This window comes from Loxodonta africana, chromosome 17 (assembly GCF_030014295.1).
Source record: "Loxodonta africana isolate mLoxAfr1 chromosome 17, mLoxAfr1.hap2, whole genome shotgun sequence".
Classification (NCBI taxonomy): domain Eukaryota; kingdom Metazoa; phylum Chordata; class Mammalia; order Proboscidea; family Elephantidae; genus Loxodonta; species Loxodonta africana.
Window position 1 is genome coordinate 66,718,432 of NC_087358.1, and position 21,389 is coordinate 66,739,820.

At 42.8% G+C, this 21,389-nt stretch overlaps 1 protein-coding gene across 4 annotated transcripts in view; it reads left to right on the top strand.

Annotated features, from left to right (window-relative positions):
- LRCH1 (leucine rich repeats and calponin homology domain containing 1) overlaps positions 1–21,389 on the top strand; it is a 250,924-nt gene that overhangs the window by 130,960 nt on the left and 98,575 nt on the right. For all 4 annotated transcript variants that reach the window (XM_064270125.1, XM_064270124.1, XM_064270122.1 and 1 more), the window contains one exon: positions 12,560–12,686. In XM_064270125.1, the coding sequence (XP_064126195.1) occupies positions 12,560–12,686 (127 nt within the window). The remainder of the gene's footprint in view (positions 1–12,559; positions 12,687–21,389) is intronic.

Here is a 21,389-nt window from a genome sequence, read left to right on the forward strand (position 1 = left end):
GAATTTGAATTTTGTTCTACATTTTTCACACACTCCAACTGGCACCTTCTATTTTGTTCTTGGTCAGAGAAGATGGTAGTAGTAGCTGGGCACCATCTAGTTTGTCTGGTCTCAGGCTAGAGGAAAAAAAAAAAAAGTGGTTTATATGGGCCAATAGCCCTCTGGAATAATTGCTTCCTTGAATCTTCGGTTTTCTTCATTCTTTTTCACTCCAGACAGGGAAATGGGTTTTGACTGCATAATGGCCAAGTCAGGGCTCCACTTCAGTTCTGTGCTCAGCACCTGATATATCTGCCTCTGGTATTCTTATTTGTTTCTTAGTAACAATTACAGTATTGGACAAATAAAAAAGTCTTTATAAGACTGGAGTTCTGAAAAAGAGAACTGTTGGTTTTCTCAGCTTCCCAATCCAGATCTAAATGCATCACTTAATTTTCAGAAGTAAGAAAACATATGCTATATAGTGGCTAGAAAATTGCAGAATATGATGTCAAAACTATTACTTCTGAAAGGATTACAAGAATTTAGGAAGGGAAGTCTTGATAAAATAAAGCAGCCATGAATTTGAGCATATGTAACAATCTTAAGCAGCCATTTTTTCCCCAGAAAGGATAAGTTAGGTCAGGAATAAATACATATTCTGTGGTTCTTGATCTAGTAAGATTCAAGGGATTGGATGTTTAAGGGACAAAAGATATGACTGACAAGAGCAGTTTATTCTGTGAGGCATTTTATTTTTCATCTCCTCTTTCTTTATGAAATGCCTTTACACGCTTCGGACCTCAGTTACTTATCTGATATAGGGCAGAGGTAATGAGGTGATCTCTCTGTATGGTGAGGCACAAATGACCAGGAAGGTCTGTGAAATGTTTTAGAGTTGGGTCATGTGGAACTGTGTGATCTATTAATCTTAGCTTATCTGTCGTAACCTCATGAAAACAGGGAGTGTCCTTCTGATAGTCTATTTGGCAACTGACAAACTGTAGCAGAAAGGAATGTGAAAATAAGAAAATTGATCTATTTTACTCAGTGATTAAGTCATCTGTCTTACCTACCAGAGTCCAGAGGAAAAAAAAAAGAAGTTATTTCTAACCTCAGCGGTAGTCAGGAAGAAGTACAATATCGTTTCCCAAGATTACATTCTATGGAAGAGTGCTGTGCTGTATGTCAATAGGTATGCTTTAAAAAAAAAGAAAAAAGTACTTGATCCAGTAGATTTTGGAAACACTGACATAAACAATGTCAAATGGATTTATTTTTACTGTTAATCAGTATTGTGATGTCTAAGGAACACAGAGTCTGCCTTTTTTTTTTTTTGTGGCCTACCTATTAACATCTCCTAGAATAGTGTTTTTTAAAACACCAATTTGTAAACACTGATCTAGACGTTTTATCCCTCAAAGATTCCTTCAGGAACCAATACCACTCCTTAAAAAGGATGAAGTGAAAAAGCATATGCCATCACGATGTCATATTCAGAGGCCATGTAATCTGTAATCACTATGTTGAAACATATTGGAACATACCATGAAAAAATAGGTAGGAAACAGAAAGTAATAGGAAACAGTGAAGTACAAGTCTGTTGTATGGAGCTGCCATCCAGGCTGATTTATTCTTCGTTTAGCATTTTATATGTATATGTGTGTATGTCTGTGTGTATATATATGTAGTACTCAGACTTAACAGTTGTTAATTTTTTGTCACATTTGATTATAAGGTGTTTCTGTCTCCCCAGCTCCTTTCTTTATAGGACTGGGTTTTTCGGAGGGAGTAGAGGGACTATTTCAGAGTTTCCAAGTGCTCTATTTTGTATAATTTGGAAGAGAATGACCTTAGCCGAAAGAGTAAATTACATTGTCTGCACTGAAAATTTCATTGTTGAAACGCTGGAGTCCCTGTAGCTGAAACAGATCACCTGTTAAAAGGTAATTGAAAAAACAAAACCAAAAAGTTTAAAAAGGTATAAAACGAACAAATCTGTCAAAGATTGTATTTAATTCATTGATTAATGAGCGAACTAGTAAGATGTTATAACTGGGTTAAGGGAGAATGCAGACAGACACAACACACACACACAGTGTTTACATGTGTTGAAATGAATTTACAAATAGTTGCAGAATTGGTCAATATCCATGGGACACTAATCAATTGCATCTCCCTGGGATTCATCACAATTCATTTTGTAGTGCGATGAATTGCTTTTATATGGCCTTTCTTGTCATGGTCTTGTGACTTCTACAAAATGATTGGCAAATAAGGTACATGGCACCCTCGTTGGGGTGGGGCCATGAAAATAAGGTGTATGGAACCCTAACAAGGGGATTGGTTAGTTTTGCTGACTGCTAGGCTTAAAAGACAGCCAATTCCAGAGAAGGGGGAACTCACTACCACCAAGAAGAAAAGACGAGAGCGGAGCATGTCCTTTGGAGCTGGGGTCCCTGCACTGAGAATCCTTCTAGACCCAGGAGACAGAGAGCTGTAACACTGGAGACAGCAAGAGACGGTGAGAAGCAGTGGCAGAGAAAAGCAGTACCAGAGGCAGGAGAACCAGGAGACCGGTGGGAGAAGGTGAGGTGGGCTTCCTGGCCCATGGAGCAAGAAAGCTGAGTGCTTTCAGGCAGGAAACTTGCTGGCAGAGTGGGGTGCTTCTAGGCACTTACCAGTGGAGCTAAAGAGTTTTGTAACACTTGCCAGAGCAAGGCAGAGAGAGGCCTGTCTGCAGGCACAGCTGAAAAGAGGCTGTCCTGATGGAAGAACTGTATCCAGAATTTTTTCTGATCCTGAATTGTAACCTGTTAGTTCCATAATAAACCCCATAATTGTGAGTACTGTCTGTGAGTTCTGTGTGGCCATTGCAAAGAATTGTCGAGGCCAGCAGAGTAGAGAGTGCTGTGGGAGGGATAGTTGGTGCCAGAATTAAGGCTGGAGGGTGGAGGTGTGTGACCTCTGCCTCATAGGAATCAGCCTTGGGCTGTAGATGGTGATAAGGATTCTCCGCCTCTCAGTGAAGTTAGAGGAGGTCAGACTAACTGCCCCCGTGCTGTTTTTTACAGTCTGCGTCTCTACTGTGGACAAGCATCATTTGCATTACCATCAGTTTTCTGTGATTTAAAGAGTTGAATAAAAACTCAAAGACAATGAATGGCAGAAATTACCTCAAAGTGGGCTTGGCAAGCTGGCCAGTGATTTTTTTTTTTTCTTGCTCATTTCAAAATTGTCCAAAATTTTTTCTGACACACTAAATTAACGAATTTATATAATCACATGCTAGACCGTGCAGCTTTGTGAACTATTAGAACAGAAGGATACTTGGAGAAAAAGAAAAGAAGAACAAAAAGCAATGGATTCCAGGGCATTGTGAAACGCTTCCTTTCAGAAGGTGCATCCTAAAGAATGTGATGGCCTGTTTGTGTGTAGGTGGGAGCTGGGAGGATAGGACTGAGAGGGGATTGAGTGTGCTTTGCTCCAGAACCAAAGGAAAAACAACAACAACAAAAAAAAAAACAGTTGCTGTTGAGTTGATCCTGACTTCTGAGGACCCCACGTGTGTCAGAGTAGAACTTTGCTCAGGGGCAGCGCATTTACTGCTGTGTGGCTAATAATTAGAAGCGTGATCCTCAGGGAATGTAAGTGAGCTTTTAAGACGGATGACTTCTCTAGTAGATTCTGCTGTCCTATCAAGAGACCCTGTGTCTTCAGTATGAAAAGGGGAGAGCAGCCTGGGATCTTTACCAGAGGCAACCTTTGAGCATTTGGCAGCAGTGCCAGAAGTCTGCAGAAGTTTGTTTAAAGAGTTATTAGGACTAGCCTAGAATCCTCTCGTTCCACCTTACGAGATAAAATCCATAAAGGAACTTTCAGTTTCCTTATTTCTTAACCAGAACCTGTTGCCAGCCAGTCAACTCTGACTCATGGCGCCCCCATGTGTGTCAGAATAGGACTGTGCTCCATCAGGTTTTCTTCTGAGGAGCCTCTGGGTGGACTCGAACCTCCAGCTTTTTGGTTAGTTGCTGAGTATGTTAGCTGTTTGCACCACCCGGGGACTCTCCTTATTCTCTAGGACTTGCTGAGTTTTTTTATTTTTAATTTTGAGAAACCCAGCAGGAAATTTATGTTCAAATAGGATGTAGGTGATATTAGCCCAGAGTGATGTTGCCCACTGTTGTTAGGGATGAAGTTTTAGGATTATATGTACGTCATATTCTCTCAGCCTTTGGGACAACACCTTAAATAGACCTGCACTCGGTCCATGTAGAAAAGAATTGACTCCCCTTCAGTACCATACTGCCTTCCTTCCGTGGCTCTGGCCACGTGCTTTCCTGGTCACTTTTCTACCTTTCTGTTCCCAGATGTCTTTAAATGATAAATATTTTTTATGAATGAATATTCTATCAGATATTTTCCCCAGTGTCCTTAGGAAAAAAAGTTGAAATTTATTCTGAGCCGCCTGTGCTCATTTAAAATATTATCAATATTCCCCTCCCTCCTTTTCTTTTATGAGGGAAAAATGTTATATATTTTCCTGGCATTGGAGGAAAAGGCCTGTAAGGTAAGTGTACCTTCCAGGTAATATGTCTGCCTGGGGTATAGCTCCTCAAAGTGGGATAATCTCCAGTGCCGATACCTCTTTCCTAGCCATTTAGAAATGGTTTTCCTCTGTTCCACTGGTAATGGTATTTCATTGTGGCATTTTTCAGGATATTGGGCTGAGGCCTCTCTATTCTTAATACTTAAAATGTCAGTCTTACATTGTTCCCTGAATGTGTTTGGCGAATTAATATCCTGGCTGGTTCTGGATATTTCTGAGTCCCTAGGTGGTGCAACGTTTTAATGTGCTTGACTGCTAACCAAAAGGTACCTCCCAGAGGTGCCTCAGAAGAAAGGCCTGGCACTCTACTGCTGAAAAACCAACCATTGAAAACCCTGTGGAGCACAGTTCTCCTCTGACACACATTGGGCTGCCATGAGTCAGAACTGACGGCAACGGGTACTGGTATTGGACATTTAGTTCTGCTTGAGCTTCCAGAACTTTTTTGATTTTCCATATTTAGCTCCATTTTAGAATAAAAGAAAGGCTAATAAGTATTGCAGAGGAAATTTAAAGTAATAGGCTTTAGAATACAATATAAGTCTTTAGAATTGAAGAGCTTTTAGAAGAAGAGAGGATGTGACTGAGGGAGGCAAGTTATTAATAACTATACTTTGAAATCTAACTACAGACATAGGTAGTGGTGGTTGCTGACCATTCGGGGTGTAAAAAAGATGACTTTTAAGCAATGGTTTATTTATACTTAAGAGGAGACTGCCAGGCTGCTACTGTGGGAAGGCAGTTCTGTCGCAGTAGCCCAAATATGGCGCAGGTACTCACAGGGCGAATGCGGTGAGGTTGCCGTTCCAGCTGAAGTCTCGGATGCTTCAGAAGCTTTTGCTTCTTGCTTTTCTTATAGTTCTCTTTTCAAAATATAACCTTTTACCTCCTCAAAACATGGCACAGTGGTTAAGAGCTACGGCTGCTAACCAAAAGGTCGGCAGTTCGAATTCACCAGCCGCTCCTTGGAAACCCATGGGGCAGTTCTCCTCTGTCCTACAGGATCGCTATGAGTCGGAATCGACTAGACGGCAAATGGGTTTGTTTGTGGTTTTTTTTGGTTTTATGTCTCTAGGGTGTGAAATTGACTGGTATAAATTTTAAGAACTGGTTCAAGATTGAATTGAAATGATAGTTTGTGTTTCTAGTTTTGAAACATTTCAGATTTTCAAATAATACACTTAAATTGTAGGCAGTGTAATTGCTTTCAAAGTTAGTTGTAAACTTGGGCTGTCAGATCTAATTCATGGACATAATCTCAGTTGGATTTTTGTCTTAAAAATTCACGTAAAATATGATTTTTTAGTTGTACCATGGGGCATACAAAAGCCTGTTTGATTTTAGCTTCACAGCATTAAATGTAGGTAAAATTTACAGTACAAAGTGAAAGCTGATTTGTAATTAAATTTGAGTCGCACCAGGCAACTCAAAGCCAGGCTTTTGTTGTTGTTAGAGGCGGTGGTAGTTGTTTTAGTACCTCCAGTGATGATGGGGATGGTGCTGGTGATGAAGGAAGTATTCAGTCATTACGGGAAACAAGAGTGACACGTTTTGCCGTGGTAGGTTTTTCAGAATTGAACAAGCAGGAAAAAGGAAATCGTCCTCTAAGGATATTGTTAACTGCCCTTCGTGTGTGAAGACAATGAACAGTCAGGTGTCATATGCAAAACAGAAGAAAATGACTCTGCCTGTACTGAAAGGCAAACAGGGCTTGCATAGACGAATCTAAAAAACAAAATTAGCTGGGGTATCCTGTGAAAAAGGAAACTTACTTGGCTAAAATAAAATAACTGTTGTGAACCAGAGGTCAAGTCTTGAGTGCAAACAATAACATTCAAACAAACAATACATGTTAGTTTCCTTCCCTTCCTTCCGAGACACGCCGTAGGGTGAGCCTGGGGTATCCATAACATGAGACCTGTCTTGCTTTTTTTGTGGCCCTTCAGATGCATTCTTGTGACATTTTCTTAATAGCTTTGTGATGGATAATGATTTTACATCGTTTCTGTTGCCATTGGAAACCAAGTAATAAATAGAGATGATTGTTGTTGTTAGCTCCTTAGACGCCTGGCGCCTGACTCCTGGCGACCCCGTGTACAACAGTACAAAACACCAGGTCTTGCACCATCCCCGTGATTGGTTGTGGATTGATCCATTGTGATCCATAGGGTTTTCATTGGCTGGTTTGTTTGGAAGTAGATTGCCAGGCCTTTCTTCCTAGTGTGTCTTAGCCTGGGAGCTTGGCTGAAAGCTGTTCAGCATCACAGCAGCATAGAAGCCTCCACTGACAGACGGATGGTGGCTGTGCGTGATGAGTCTAACCAGATCTCCTGCACGGAAGGCGAAAATTCTGCCAGTGAACCACCACTGTCCCAATATATGGATTTAGTGCTGGGCTAAGCACTTTCACACTGATAATCTCATGTAATTATCCAAAGTAACCTGTTGTTTTTGTTGTTAGTTGCCGTAGAGTCTCTTCTGACTCACGGCGACCCCTTCTGTGCAGAGTGAAACTGCTCCATAGGGTTTTCAAGGCTGGGACCTTTTGGAAGCAGATTGCCAGGCCTTTCTTCCAGGGTGCTTCTGGGTGTGTTGGAACTGCCACCCTTTTGGCTAATAGTTGAACACTTAACCATTAGCCTCACCCAGGGTAGGTATTATCATCTATGTTTTATGGATGATCAAATCAGAGAGGTTAAATGAGTTACCCAAAATTACACAGGTGCTTTGTGGCAGAGCTAAGATTTGAACCCAGCTCTTCTGATTTCACAGTTGATGACCTTTCCACCACACCAAGCTGCCAGCCAAGTAGGTGAATCTGTTACAGAAATCTTTCTATAAATTATTTTCTGTTAAGTGAGTTCTATACTTCATTGTTAAGTGAACTCATAGCCTAGAAAACAGAAGTATATTCCAGTAGAATAAAAAAAGAGATGTTCTAATGATAAAATCACCTGTAAGAATACAGCCTGTCTTTATAATCACATACTTTAAGGGAAATAGCATTCTGATAAACCGATAATAAATAATGTCATATACTAACATTAAGTCTCAAATATGGTCATTAACAAGTGCTCATAGTTAAAATACATTAATATAAGATACTCTAAAATTGAAGCCGTACATAAAACCACGCAGTTAGTTAATTCCTTAATTTAGAAGTTAGGTTAAGTGAGGGATATTGATACTTCAAACCAAGAGAAACCTAACTTGCAAATTTAGGCGCCAAAAATGTTTATGTAATATTGAGCTGCCCTGTTTCATCTTAATGACATCACTTCATCTCGAAATGAGGAGACAGACAAATAAATCTAGTCAGAAGTCATTCAGCTGACAAAGATGGAAGGCTGAGCATTAGCACGGTAAACGTAAACCAGTGGCCATGGGGTCGACTCTGACTCATAGCGACCCCATGTGTGTCAGAGTAGAATGGCACTCCATAGGGTTTTCAGTGGCTGGTTTTTCAGAAGTAGATTTCCAGGTCTTTCTTCCCAGGTACCTCTAGGTAGACTTGAACTGCCAGCCTTTCAGTTAGCAGCCAAGTGTGTTAATGGTTGGCACTACCCAGGGGACTCTGAAAAACATAACATAAAAAAAAACATAGCCCTGGTGAAAAGTACACCGTTTCCGTCCCTTCCTCTGTCCTCTGCCCAGACTGGCCAGGCTCAGCCCTGGAGGCAAGAAGATCTTAGGCCATGTTCAGTGAATCTGTAATTTCTGGTTCTGAATAAGCAGGCCTCCTGCCCCCGGCTCTGTCCACTGTCAAATTTACCCTTTGGCACTCCTTCGAAACTCTACAGGGCAGTTCTACTCTGTCCTATAGGGTCGCTATATTCGGAACCGACTCGACAGCACTGGGTTTTTTGGGTGGAATGAGTAAGTTTAAAAAAAAAATTTTTTTTTGAATTTTATTTTCAGTTGTGGCTTATAGACTAAATTTGAAGAGAAATGTGGGCTTTTACCTTATCAGATATTATACAGCCTTGTTTTAAACATTCTGCCCTTGAGGGATCTGTCCGTAGTACAGAGGTAATACATTGTGGCCTGAGACACTTAATTGCTTGAAAAAAATTGCTGCCAGATGAGTGGTTTCAAAAACCTGAGACTGCTGATGTGGTCTCTTAGTGGGTTGAGGATTACAGGGAGTGTAGTTTCTCCTCTCCTTTATAAATATTTGCTGGGGGTTAATGGGTTCTTCTGTGCATGTGGATTTCCTTTTTTCTGTGGGGGAAATTACAAGTAATACAGGAACACCCGGTGATAAAATATATGAAACGGAGGCTGAGGGAACGGTTGGCGGGGGCGGGGGTGGGGATGTAATGGAAGAAATGTGCCCCAGGTTTATGGCATGCTGTATTATGACTGAATTTTCGGCATCATGGAATTTTAAGTCCGCAGGTGATTAACTTTGATGTAAATAGAGGAATGTGAGGACGTTAGGGGCGGGTAAGCTATTCCATCGCAGCCTTCAACAAAAAAGTGTCCATCCGCATCAGGGAAATCGTGAATGCTTTCACAAACCTAAATGTTTATTTTAAATTAGTACCCTTCCTGAAAGAATTCCAATGAGAATAATCGCATGTAATCTCAAATACTCATGGGTCTGCCTGAACAGCCTTCTTTGCGTTGCTTAAAACGGTAGATGATAAATGACTCTCCGGGCTTAGTCTCTGCTGATCTGGTTAGATTCCTCCTCAAACGTAGTGACACTGGGAATAGTTTAAACCTGAGTTTCCAGGCAGAGAAACACAGGAAAGATGTCTAACTGTAATTATTTGTTAATTCTGCGGAAAACAGGAGTGTAGAAATTTCTGAAAATATTCATCTTTGTTCCCATCATCCTCTCTTCAATAATGATATAGGAAGTTTTAAATATGACTCCAAAATACCTTGTTAGTATTTTTGCTTACCAAGCCTCACCCTATGAAACATCATACTAATAAATATTTTCTATCTGTAAATTACATTCCAAATTATTTACTCGATGAATAAACCTTGCCACCTTTTACAAAACTGAGTTGTCATTTTCGGAGTGGTGTCTATGAGAAACCTTTTTGGAGCTTGAAGAAAGCCCATGCAGTAGGGCATCAGGAAGGCCCCCTTCCCCAGCCAGCAGAGGCCCATGAGGCCCCAGTGGATGAGGGAGGCTGGTGAGAGGTCAAAGAGGAGCTGAGAGGGGTGTGGGAGGACACGAAGACAGGCTGGTAGCCCTAGTTCCCCCCAGCAGACCCCCAGAAACTAGGCAGGTGTTCCAGTGCCAGCCCAGTGTCCTTTTTCATTCCCATCATCCTAAGCAGGGGAAGAAGCTAAGAACGAGCTGGTCCTCAGAGTTCCAGGAACTCGGCAAGGCTCTCAAGTCCCTCCATTCCTTTGTTGCATCCTCTTACAGAAAGCTCTTTACCTCCTTCTGCTGCTTCCTGGAAATAGCTTCACTTAAGGACCTGGTATTTTCAATACCATGGTGTTTTTTTCAGTGCCATGGCATTTTCTATCACCTTATAGGTATGAGAAAGCTGGACAGTGAATAAAGAAGACCAAAGCAGAATTGACACATTTCAATTGTGGTACTGGTGAAGAATACTGAATGCACCATGGACTGCCAGAAGAATGAACAAATCTGTCTTGGAAGAAGTACAGCCAGAATGCTCCTTAGAAACAAGGATGGCAAGACTTTGGTCTCACATACTTGGACCATGTTATTAGGAGGGACCAGTTCCTGGAGAAGGACATCATGCTTGGTAAAGTAGAAAGTCAACAAAAAAGAGGAAGACCCTCAACAAGATGGATTGATACAGTGGCTGCAACAATGGGCTCATAGCAACGAATGTGAGGATGGTGCAGGACTGGGCAGTGTCATTCTGTTGTACGTGGGGTCACTATGAGTCAGAACCGATACAGCTGCACCTAACAACATCATGGGCGTCGGCAGAAAGGTTGTTCCATCCCTGTGTGACACAGATGGTTAAACACTTGGCTATTAACTGAAAGGTTGGCAGTTTGAATCCACCGAGAGGCATCTTGGAAGAAAGTGCCTGCAATCAACTTACAAAAGCCCACAGGCGTTGAAAACCCTCTGAAGCACAGATTACTCTAACACACATGGGGTCACCATGGCTTGGAGTTGATTTGATGGCAGTTGTCTGTTTGTTTGTTTGTTTGATGGACCTGGGCAATAGAAAAAGAATACAGCTATATCTTTTATTGCCGAAGCCAGTTAACTGCGTATTGACTGTCTGGAGCAGGGGAGATGTCAGTGTGTTGACAGGGAGAGCCCAGACTGGAAAGATTCTTTAGTTCTTTGCATAGCACAACACCTGCCTTTTCGGAGCCCATCAGTTAGAGACGCCCTTTGGTTGGCCAGATTTCCTTCCCTTCACATTTGGGGGGAGCAGAATGTTTAATTGAAACGTAACATACGGACAGAAAAGTGCACAGATTGTAAGCCTGCGTCTCAATGAATTTTCATAGCTAGAAGCACCCATGTAACCAGTATCTAAATCAAGTTTGTCTTTGTATAATGGTATTTCTTTCCTGGTTATAAAAGCAATACGCGCTTGTAAGAATTTGGAAAACACAACAACATATAATAAGGAAAATAAAAACTACTCATTGTACTTACACCCCAAAATTACCACTAATACTATTTTGTTATGTTTCTGGTCTGTCTGTCTATCGCACATATGCAGATGCATAAAAACCCCACACCCAAAAACCAGTTGCCGTTGAGTTGACTCTGACACACAGTGACCCCATGTGTGTCAGAGTAGAACTATGCTCCGTAGGGTTTTCAGTGGCTGATTTCTTGGAAGTAAATTGATAGGTGTTTCCTCCAAAGCACCTCTGGGTGGATTTGAACCACCAAGCTTTCAGTTAGCAGCCAAGTGCTTTCCCATTTGCACTGTCCAGGGATTATCCCCGTTAATGCACGCACACAGGAGCACAGAGGCCCGTACTGCAGCTTTCTGCATGTGTGTACGTATGTACAGAAGAAGGTGTAAAGAGTTGTAATAATAGGAATGTGGCTTTTTAGATAGTTCACTGCTTACAAGCTCCATCAGCAGAACGGCAAGGGAAGAACATCAGGAAAACTGAAAACCACCTGTCTCCTTATTAGCAAGAAAAAGGGCTTCTTGTGGGGGAGGAGGTTGGAATAAATAGTTGCCATAAAAATATGACCAATTCATGGCTTTCATTTATCCAATACTTTCCCATCTCTTGGGACACTACGCTTTGATGACAGAAAGTTCCAAGCCTTCTGGGCATTGAACCTCCTAATGCAGAGCAGGGGTTGGGGTTGGGCTCAGGCCTTGACTCAGACACTTCTGGCTGCCCTGAAACCGGACCGTTTTCAGCTCAGCTTCCCTTCTGCCAGGAGGCTAGCTTTTCTTTCTTCTTTTAATAGCTCTTCTGCAAATACCAAGACTGGCTTTAACCATAGCAGCTCTTGTTTTAGCAAAAGGAGGCCGAGTCCACAACATTGGAAATTGGCCCAGAGGTTTTGTGAGTCGCAGCAAAATTATCTTCCCTACGACTACTAAAATGGAGAAGCCGATGCCTTGAGGTGCTGACCACTCAGGTGGCGCTGGGTTTCCTGCATGCACTGTCAGGAAGCACACAGCGGGCACCAGCTTCCCGTTCTATTGGTTGTACAGAGAGGGTTGTCCCCCTGCCTCCTGACTGGCCAAGGATACACAGCTTCTGGCGGGGAGGGGGTGGCGGTCGATGTGACTCCTGTATTGGGAGAAGTTGTTTCCTTAAAACTGCCCACACCTTCCTTTTTTAAAATGTAGTTTTTTCTTTATACACTTGTGATTTGAGTCATTACACATACAAAAAAATGATTGGGCTTTTTATATGGGTAAAATGTTTGCTCACATCATTCCTTTCTCCTTTCCTGTTAAAAACGTGTTCACACACGGTATGCAGTGGCCTGTGTGTTTTACGTGGGTTTTGTTGTATTGTCTTTTGCAGTCGAAATCAGCTGTCCACCCTACCGGCCTGCCTGTGTGGTCTGCCTCTCAAAGTCTTAATCGCAAGTAACAACAAACTTGGATCACTGCCGGAAGAGATAGGCCAGCTCAAACAGTTAATGGAATTGGTATGTTGCTGATTGTCAAGATGTTGTGTTTTGTTTGCTTACTGATCATAACCTAGCAATGTAGAAAGGCCTTTTGTAGTAGATGGGCAAGGAAGACCTTCAGTTGCTTGAGGACAGTGTATGACAGATGTTAGCAGGAAAGCCACCAGCTTTGGCTTTTCTGTGATGGAGACAGTTTCTGAAATAGTTTACAGGTCATCATATTGTAATAAGATCATTTTTTTTTTTAGATGGCTTGAAAGTTTCTGATAAATGATAGATAAACTGGCAAAATGATCTACAAATAAGTTAGTAGGCCATACTTTATGAAGATATATAATTAAGTCAGGGCTCAGGAGATGGAAGGAATAGAACACTCTGATTCTCTAAGGGTTTTAGAAAGCCTTGCCCCAAATTGATGCAACTTTTAAAATGTGACTACATCCCTGGGGATTGAAAAAGAAGAAGTTATTGAGGGCAGAGATAGGTGTGTGCCTAAAGCTGAGATGTGCTGTTCTATTTCAGCTCTTCCATTGCTAATTTAATTACTTACCTTGTTTCTCAGTTGGGAAAGAATGCATCCTTTCTAGGTTTCCACTGAGCTAAGATGGGCAAAAAAAAAAAGAGGTGAGGATGAACAGTCAGGCTAAAAGATAATAGTCATAATTTATCCTTGAGTGGTGCAAATGGTTAAATACACTTGGCTGCTAATTGAAAGGTTGGCAGTTTGAGTCCACCCAGAGGTGCCTTGGAAGAAAGCCTTGGTGATCTGCTTCTGAGAGGCCACAGCCGTTGAAAACCCTGTGGAGCACAGTTCTACCCTGACACACATGCACACACACACGCACACACACACAGGGTCACCATGAGTTGGAGTCAAGCAAGCGTTATTCAGTATGGATCTTGTGTCAAGCACAGAGCTCAGTATTGTAATTAAAACAATGAAAAGGACACAGTACCTGTCTTCAAGTAGATCCCAGTCTGGAAGATTAATGGCAAATAAGTGTGCGAATTTCCATCAGTTTCTTAGGCATCTCCTGGAGCACCATGGCGAGATGAACAGTGAGGCCCAGATGGAGAATCCTGTGATCAATTAGCCATGTCTGCAGTAGGAACTAACTGGGAGAGTGACAGCATCCATGCTACATGCTCGGCCTTGACTTCCGTATTACCAGTTGCTGTCGAGTCCACTCTGAATCATGGCAACCCCGTGTGTGTCAGAGTAGAACTGTGCTCTAGAGGGTTTTCAATAGCTAGTTTTCCTGAAGTAGATCGCCAGGCCAACCTTTTGGGTGGCAGCTGAATATGTTAACCATTTGCACCTGCCAGGGACTTCTGACTTCAGTATAAACCAAATCAAAGCTGTTGCTGTTGATTCCAACTCATAGCGACCCTGTAGGACGGAGTAGAGCTGCCCCATAGGGTTTCCAAGGCTGTGATCTTTCTGGAAGCAGACTGCCACATCTTTTTTCCCCAGAGTAGCTGGTGGGTTTGAACTGCTGACCTTTTGGCACTGGGCAGTATAGAAAAGAGTAATTGCAATATGAAGGGATTAGAACTATAAAAAAGAGTGTCTTCTCCAGGATGTATTTGATGGTAATAACTGAATCCCATTCAAACTAGCTTACAGCAAAAGTAGGGATTGATTATAAGGATGCAGGGGTCTATGGTGTCATTCAGTATCAGGAAATTCAGTCAGGTGTCGCGAGCGACTAAAACAAGACACTAGAAAGTTGTCAAGAACCAAGGCTGCAACTTGTTTCTCCATCAGCATTCTCTGCTTCTCTGTACAATGGCAGAGGTTGCCCAGTCCACAGGTCCCAAGTTTATATGTCCTCCCTGCCAAAGCACATGACGGAGACCTACCAACATCTCTTGGCCAATGAGGGGCAGTGCTAGGGTCCACTGTCCAATGTCCTTGCCTGACTCAGTCAGCTATGGCCAACACACGCAGTCACATTGCCCAAACTAAGTCACTCGGCTGCCGCTGAAGAGAGCAATTCTAAGAGGAGACATGTATTAAGTTGGGAAGACACCCCATTTACAAGAAGCATGTCCATGAGTTAGGGAATGATTAAGTCAGTGTTGGAGCAGGAAAGGTCTGTGAAGGAAGAAACATTGAGAAGCCTCTTGCCTTAGTTACCAGTGCTGCTGTAACAGAAATACCACAAGGGGGTGGCTTTAAAGAACAGAAATGTATTTTCTTACAGTTCAGGAGTCTGGAAGCCCAAATTCAGGGCGCTGGCTCTAGGGGAAGGCTCTCTCTGTTGGCTCTGGGGGGAAATCCTTGTCTTAGCTTTTTTAGCTGTCTTGGTTCCTTGGTGATCTCCATGTGGCAATTATCTTTCTTCTATTTGTGCTTGCTTGTCTCTGTATCTGTGGTACTCCTTATTAACTCAGAAGTGATTAGGTTTGAAGACACTCCCTACATCGATATAGCCTCATTAACATAACAAAGAGAACCCTATTTCCAAATGGGATTACATCCACAGGTGTAGGGGTTAGGATTCCAACACATATTTTGGGGGAACACACTTCAGTCCATGCTGTTGTAGTTGCTGTTGTTAGGTGCCTTCAAGTGAGTTCCAACTTATAGTGACCCCATGTACAACAGAATGAAACACTGCCCGTTCCGGTGCCATCCTTACAATTGTTGCTATGCTTGAGCCCCATTGTTGGAGCCGCTGTGTCAATCCATCTTGTCAAGTGTCTTCCTCTTTTTTGCACTCTACCTTACCAAGGATGATGTCCTTTTCCAGGAACTGGTCCCTCATGATAACATGTCCAAAGTATGTGAGACGAAGTCTCACCATCCTCACTTCCAAGGAGCATTCTGGCTGTACTTCTTCCAAGACAGATTTGTTTGTTCTTCTGGCAGTCTTCTCTATTCTTCTCAAACGTAATTCCAAGGCATCAATTCTTCTTTGGTCTTCCTTATTCATTGTCCAGCTTTCACATGCATATGAGGTGATTGAAAATACCACGGCTTGGGTCAGGTGCACCTTCGTTCTCAAAGTGATGTCTTTGCTTTTCAGCACTTTGAAGAGGTCTTTTGTGCAACGCAATATGTCATTTGATTTTTTGACTGCTGCTTCCACGGGCATTTGTTTTGGATCCAAGTAAAATGAAATCCTCGACAACTTTAGCCTTCTCTCCATTTATCATGATATTGCTTATTGGTCCAGTTGTCAGGATTTTTGTTTTCTTCATGTTGAGATGTAATCCATACCGAAGGCTGTAGTATTTGATCTTCATCAGTAAGTGCTTCACGTTCTCTTCGCTCTCAGCGAGTAAGGTGGTGTCATCTGCATATCACAGGTTATTAATGAGTCTTCCTCCAATCCTGATGCCCGTTCTTTTTCATATAGTTCAGCTTCTCAGATTATTTGCTCAGCATACAGATTGAATAAGTATGGTGAAAGGATATAACCCTGATGCACACCATTCCCGATTTTAAACCACGCAGTATCCCCTTGTTCTGTTCAAAAGACTACCTCTTGATCTACATACAGGTTCTGCATGAGCACAATTAAGTGTTCTGGAATTCCCATTCTTCGCAATGTTATCCATAATTTGTTATGACCCACACAGTTGAATGCCTTTGCATAGTCCATAAAACACAGGTGAACATGAATTCATAACACCTCTTAATAGACCTCTGTGGGATTTTCTAGATGGAAAAAAAAAGGCAGAGGCAGGGAAGGCATTCAAGGGAGACAGGACAACTGGAGATACTGGGCATGCTTGGGAGTGGAAGCAGGTTAGTCCTGCTGAGGTCTGGGTAGAATGGGGCTGGGTGCTTTGTCCTTTCGCCCATAGCCTTGGATATTTGCCCACCACTAGCACCTTCACGTGGCATTTATGGTCCTCTGTGGTCTGGCCCCTGCCTGTCTCTCCAGGTTCATCTCTGCTCCTTTACCCTCTAAGTTCTAGAGATGCACCTTTTCATGTCCACTTCTCTATTTCTGCACACAGTATTTTTCTACCCAGACTGTTTCTTCTTTCTCCTCTTGTTTTGGTCAGTTCCTAGCCAAATTAAAGGTCACATACTCCAAAAAGCCTACCCTAAGGCTCCAAGCCTCAGTTAGGTGCTCCTAAGGCAAACACCCTACACTTTCCATTTCATTTTCATGGACTCATGGTTGACTTTGTACTTGCTTTCTCCACACCGGCTCCCCCCACACCTTAAAAGCTGTGTCTTACTTGCTGCTATATCCTAAGTGCCTGGCACAGGATAAAAAACCAAACCAGTTGCTGTCAGTTAATTCTGGCTCATGGTAACCTCTTGTGTGCCAAAGTAGGACTATGCTTGTCCACAGGGTTTTAAATGGCTGTGGTATTTCAGAAGTAGATGGCCAGGTCTTTCTTCCCAGGTGCCTTGGGTGGATTTGAAAAGCCAACCTTTTGGTTAGTGGTCGAGTGCTTAACTGTTTGTGCCACCCAGGGACTTCTGGCACACGATTATTGTTGTTGGGTGCCATCCAGTTGATTGTGACTTATAACAACCCTGTGTGACAGAGTGGAACAATCTCATAAAGCTTTCTCAGCTATAATCTTTTTGGAATCCGATGCCCAGGTCTTTCTCCTGTGGAGCTACTGGGTCCATTCATACCGCCAGCCTTCTAGTTAACAGCTCAGTGCTTAACCATTCCACCTAGGTGCTCAATAAATGTTTGCTAAATGTTGTCAGAAAACCCTGGTGGCATAGTGGGTAAGAGCTATATGGCTTCTAACCAAAAGGTCGGCAGTTAAAATCCACCAGGTGCTCCTTGGAAACTCTATGGGGGCAGTTCTGCTCTGTCCTGTAAGGTCACTATGAGTCGGAATCGACTCGACAGCAGTGGGTTTGGTGGTTTTTTTTAAGTGTTGTCATGTGGCAGAAAGTGAGCCTAGAAAGATGGCTTGACATCAGGAAGGTGCACATCAAAACCACAGTGAGATACCACTTGACTCACATTAGGAAGGCTAAGATTAAAAAAAAAAAAAAAAGGAAAATAGCAAATGTTGGTGAGGACTGGAAAAATCAGAACACTCATTCATATGTGATGAAAATGCAAAACTGGTACAGCCATTATGGAATGTTTGACGGTTCATCAGAAAGTTAAAAATAGAGCTACTATTTGATCCAGCAGTCCCACTCTTAGTTATATATCCAAGAGACTTGAAAGCAGCAACACAAACAGAAACATGTACATTAATGCTCATTGCAGCACTATTCACAATAGCCAAAAGGTAGAACCAACCCGATCGTCCATCAACAGATGAATGGATAAACAAAATACAGTTCATACACACAATGGAGTATTACTCTACCATAAAGAGAAACGAAGTCCTGATACATGCTACAACACGGATGAACCTTGAAAACATGCTGAGTGAGATAAATCAACCACAAAAGGACAAATATAATACGATTTTGCTAATATAAAACTTTTAAAATAGGCACATGTATGTATAGAGATCAGGGTTTGACTGTAGGTACCTGGGGAAGGAGAGAAGGGGAAAGAGGGAAATCTTTGTCTAGCTAGCCAGCACTGAGTTTCTGTTTATGGGGATGGAACATACCGCAATGGGTACTGGTGATGGTTGCGTAACATGATTGATGTGATTAGTTTCAAGGAATGGTACAAGTGACAGAAGTTGAATTGACATGTTGTGTTAGCTGTATTTTTTTATACACACACAAAAAAGGCTTGGGGCAGGCTGTGAAGGCCCTGAAGTGCTGTGCCGGGGGGAATCTGTCTTGCGGTCCAGATTAACTCAAAAGGTACCATTTTAACTGGCTCTGGAAAACAAAAATAGAGACTAATGCTTTCGTTGAAACTGATAGTTATGTGCTTTTTTTAGGAGTCTGATAAGCTGCAAAATCTGGGGTTGATAAAACTTGATTAGGTCTCTCAAACACAATACAGATAACAAGTTGAGTTTTTTTCCACTTCTCGGCTTCCTGCAGATGGGTGGCACACTGGTGAGGCCTGTCTTATGGAACGTTTTGGCAGCTGGTCTGTGTTTCTGTCCCACAGAACCCTGGGCTTAAGCTGACACAGCGTGCCACCCATCAGCTGTGCTACCAGTGCTGTGTACCAGCTCATCTGTTACTAGGTGGCACAGGTGCTGAGCCCCAGAGCCAGGCCCACCAGACCAGGGCTTTTCCCAAATACCCCTCATCAGCTGCAGGGCAGGCACGCATCAGAGGTAGAACAGCACTGTCTCCAGCTCCAGGACACACGGCCTCTGCGTGGTTCCAAAGGACGTTCTGAGATTGCCTTAGGCACCCTGTCCGGAGCCAGCTCTAGCAAAGGCTGCCCTGCATCTTACTTACAGCTCGTTGGCACTTGGTCCCGTGTCTTTTCTCCACCAACCATATATGTTGAACCCCAGTGCTCTAGAATGTTAAAGTCATAAGCAAAAAAGCAAACCACTTGCCATCTAGTCCATTCTGATTCATCCCCTGTGTGTCAGAGTAGAAGTGTGCCTCACAGGGTTTTCTAGGCTGTGACCTTTTGGAAGCAGATTGCCAGGCATCAGGCATCTATGGGTGGTGTCTTATACTGGGTTCTCTAGAGAAACAAAACCAGTGACACATATAAATATATATAGAGAGATTTATATAAGGGAATTGACTCACATGATTGTAGAGGCTAGAAAGTCCCAAGTCATGAATCAGCCTGGAGGCTGCTACTGACTCATGTAGCTGCAAGGGCTGGCAAACCCAAGATTGGCAGGTCAGGCAGCAGACTTCTGGTTCACAGGCTGCAGAGGCCGATGAATCCCAAGACCGGCAGGTAAGATGGCAGGTAAGCTGCTAGCTCAAGCCCCAAGAACTGGAGGTCATATGAACAGGAGTCAGCTACAGGATCCAGAGCAAGCAAAAGCCAGTGAGCTTTGCCAGAAAGTTCACCTATATTGGATGCAGGGCACACCCCCAAGGAAACTTTTCAACTGATTGGCTGCTCATAATAGATCTCATCAGGAAGTAATTACATTATATCAGATCTCATTATGGAGGTGATCACGTGATTACACAGTTGCCAGACAGCATCGTAACTGCCAAACCACTGAGGATCATGGCCCAGCCAAGTTGACACACAAGCTTAACTATCACAGGTGGGATGGAACTTCCAACCTTATGGTTAGCAGTCAAGCACTTAACTGTTTTTGCCACCAGGGACTCCTGTTAGAGCCATGGAGGATTTTAAAAGGCTTCTGGTGGCGTAGTGGTTAAGTGCTACAGCTGCTAAACAAAGGGTCGGCAGTTCAAATCCGCCAGGCGCTTCTTGGAAACTCTACAGGGCAGTTCCACTCTGTTCTGTAGGGTCACTATGAGTCGGAATCGACTCGACGGCACTGGGTTTTACTGGGAGTGTAACCTCTTGACATCTTACAAATGAAGAAACCCAATGCAGAGAGACAACGAGTGACGTAAGGAAGGCCACCCCGGAGAAGCTCGGTTGTAGTTTAAGCCGAAACACCCTAACCAAGCACTGGCTAATGGTATTATAATACAAGTAACAAATGTGATTTTAAATGTACTGGTGACCAAATTTTTTTTTTTATTTCTTTTAATTTTTAGAAAGTTTATAAATCAACTCAGCCTCTCACACAAAAACTTATATACACCTTGCTACATACTCCCAATTGCTCTCCCCCTAATGAGACAGCCCGCTCCTTCTCTTTTCATGTCCATTTCGTCAGCAGCTAACCTCCTCTACCCTCTCACCTCTCCTCCAGGAAGGAGATGCCAACACAGTCTCAAGTGTCCACCTAATCCAAGAAGCTCGCTCCTCACCAGCATCCCTCTCCAACCCGTTGTCCAGTCCAATCCCTGTCTGAAGACTTGGCTTTGGGAATGGTTCCTGTCCCGGCCCAACAGAAGGTCTAGGGGCCATGACCACCGGGATCCTTCTGGTCTCAGTCAGACCATTAAGTCTGGTCTTTTTACAAGAATTTGGGGTCTGCCTCCCACTGCTCACCTGCTCCCTCAGGGATTCTCTGTTGTGTTCTCTATCAGGGCAGGCATCGCTTATCGCCAGGCACTATCTAGTTCTCCTGGTCTCAGGCTGATGTAGTCTCTGTAATAACCACATTTTAGAAAAAAGTAAAAAGAAATAAGTGAAATTAATTTTAATAATATACTTTGTTTAACCCAATATAGCCAAAGTTTTACTACTTCAACATTTATACCAAAAAACCAAACCAGTTGCCATCAACTCGATTCCGAGTCATGGTGTGACCCCATGGGTGTCAGAGTAGAACTGTGCTCCATGGGGTTTTCAATGCCAGGTTTCTCAGAAGCAGATTGCCAGGCCTCTCTCCCAAGACATCTCTGGGTAGATTCAAGCTGCCAACCTTTTGCTTATTAGTAGTTGAGCACTTAGCCATTTGCACCACCCAGGAACATATAAAAATTATTAATGAGATATTTTACATTCTTTGTTTTGTACTGAGTCTTGGAAATCCAGTGTGTGTGCTACAGTTACAACACATCACAATTTAGACTAACCACATTTTTCATGGTCAGCAGCCATGGATGGCTGATGGCCAGTGTATTGGATGGGGCAGCCCCATGGTCTGTGTTCTTTCCACTCGACTCCCCCACGTTTGAGTAAACGTCATCTTTGCAAAAAACCATTTGATTTGTGAAGTTGGTAAAAAATAATACGCCACCATTATTTTGACCACAAGGAGTGATTGACCTTGCTTAGGGTCACGGACTAAACAAAG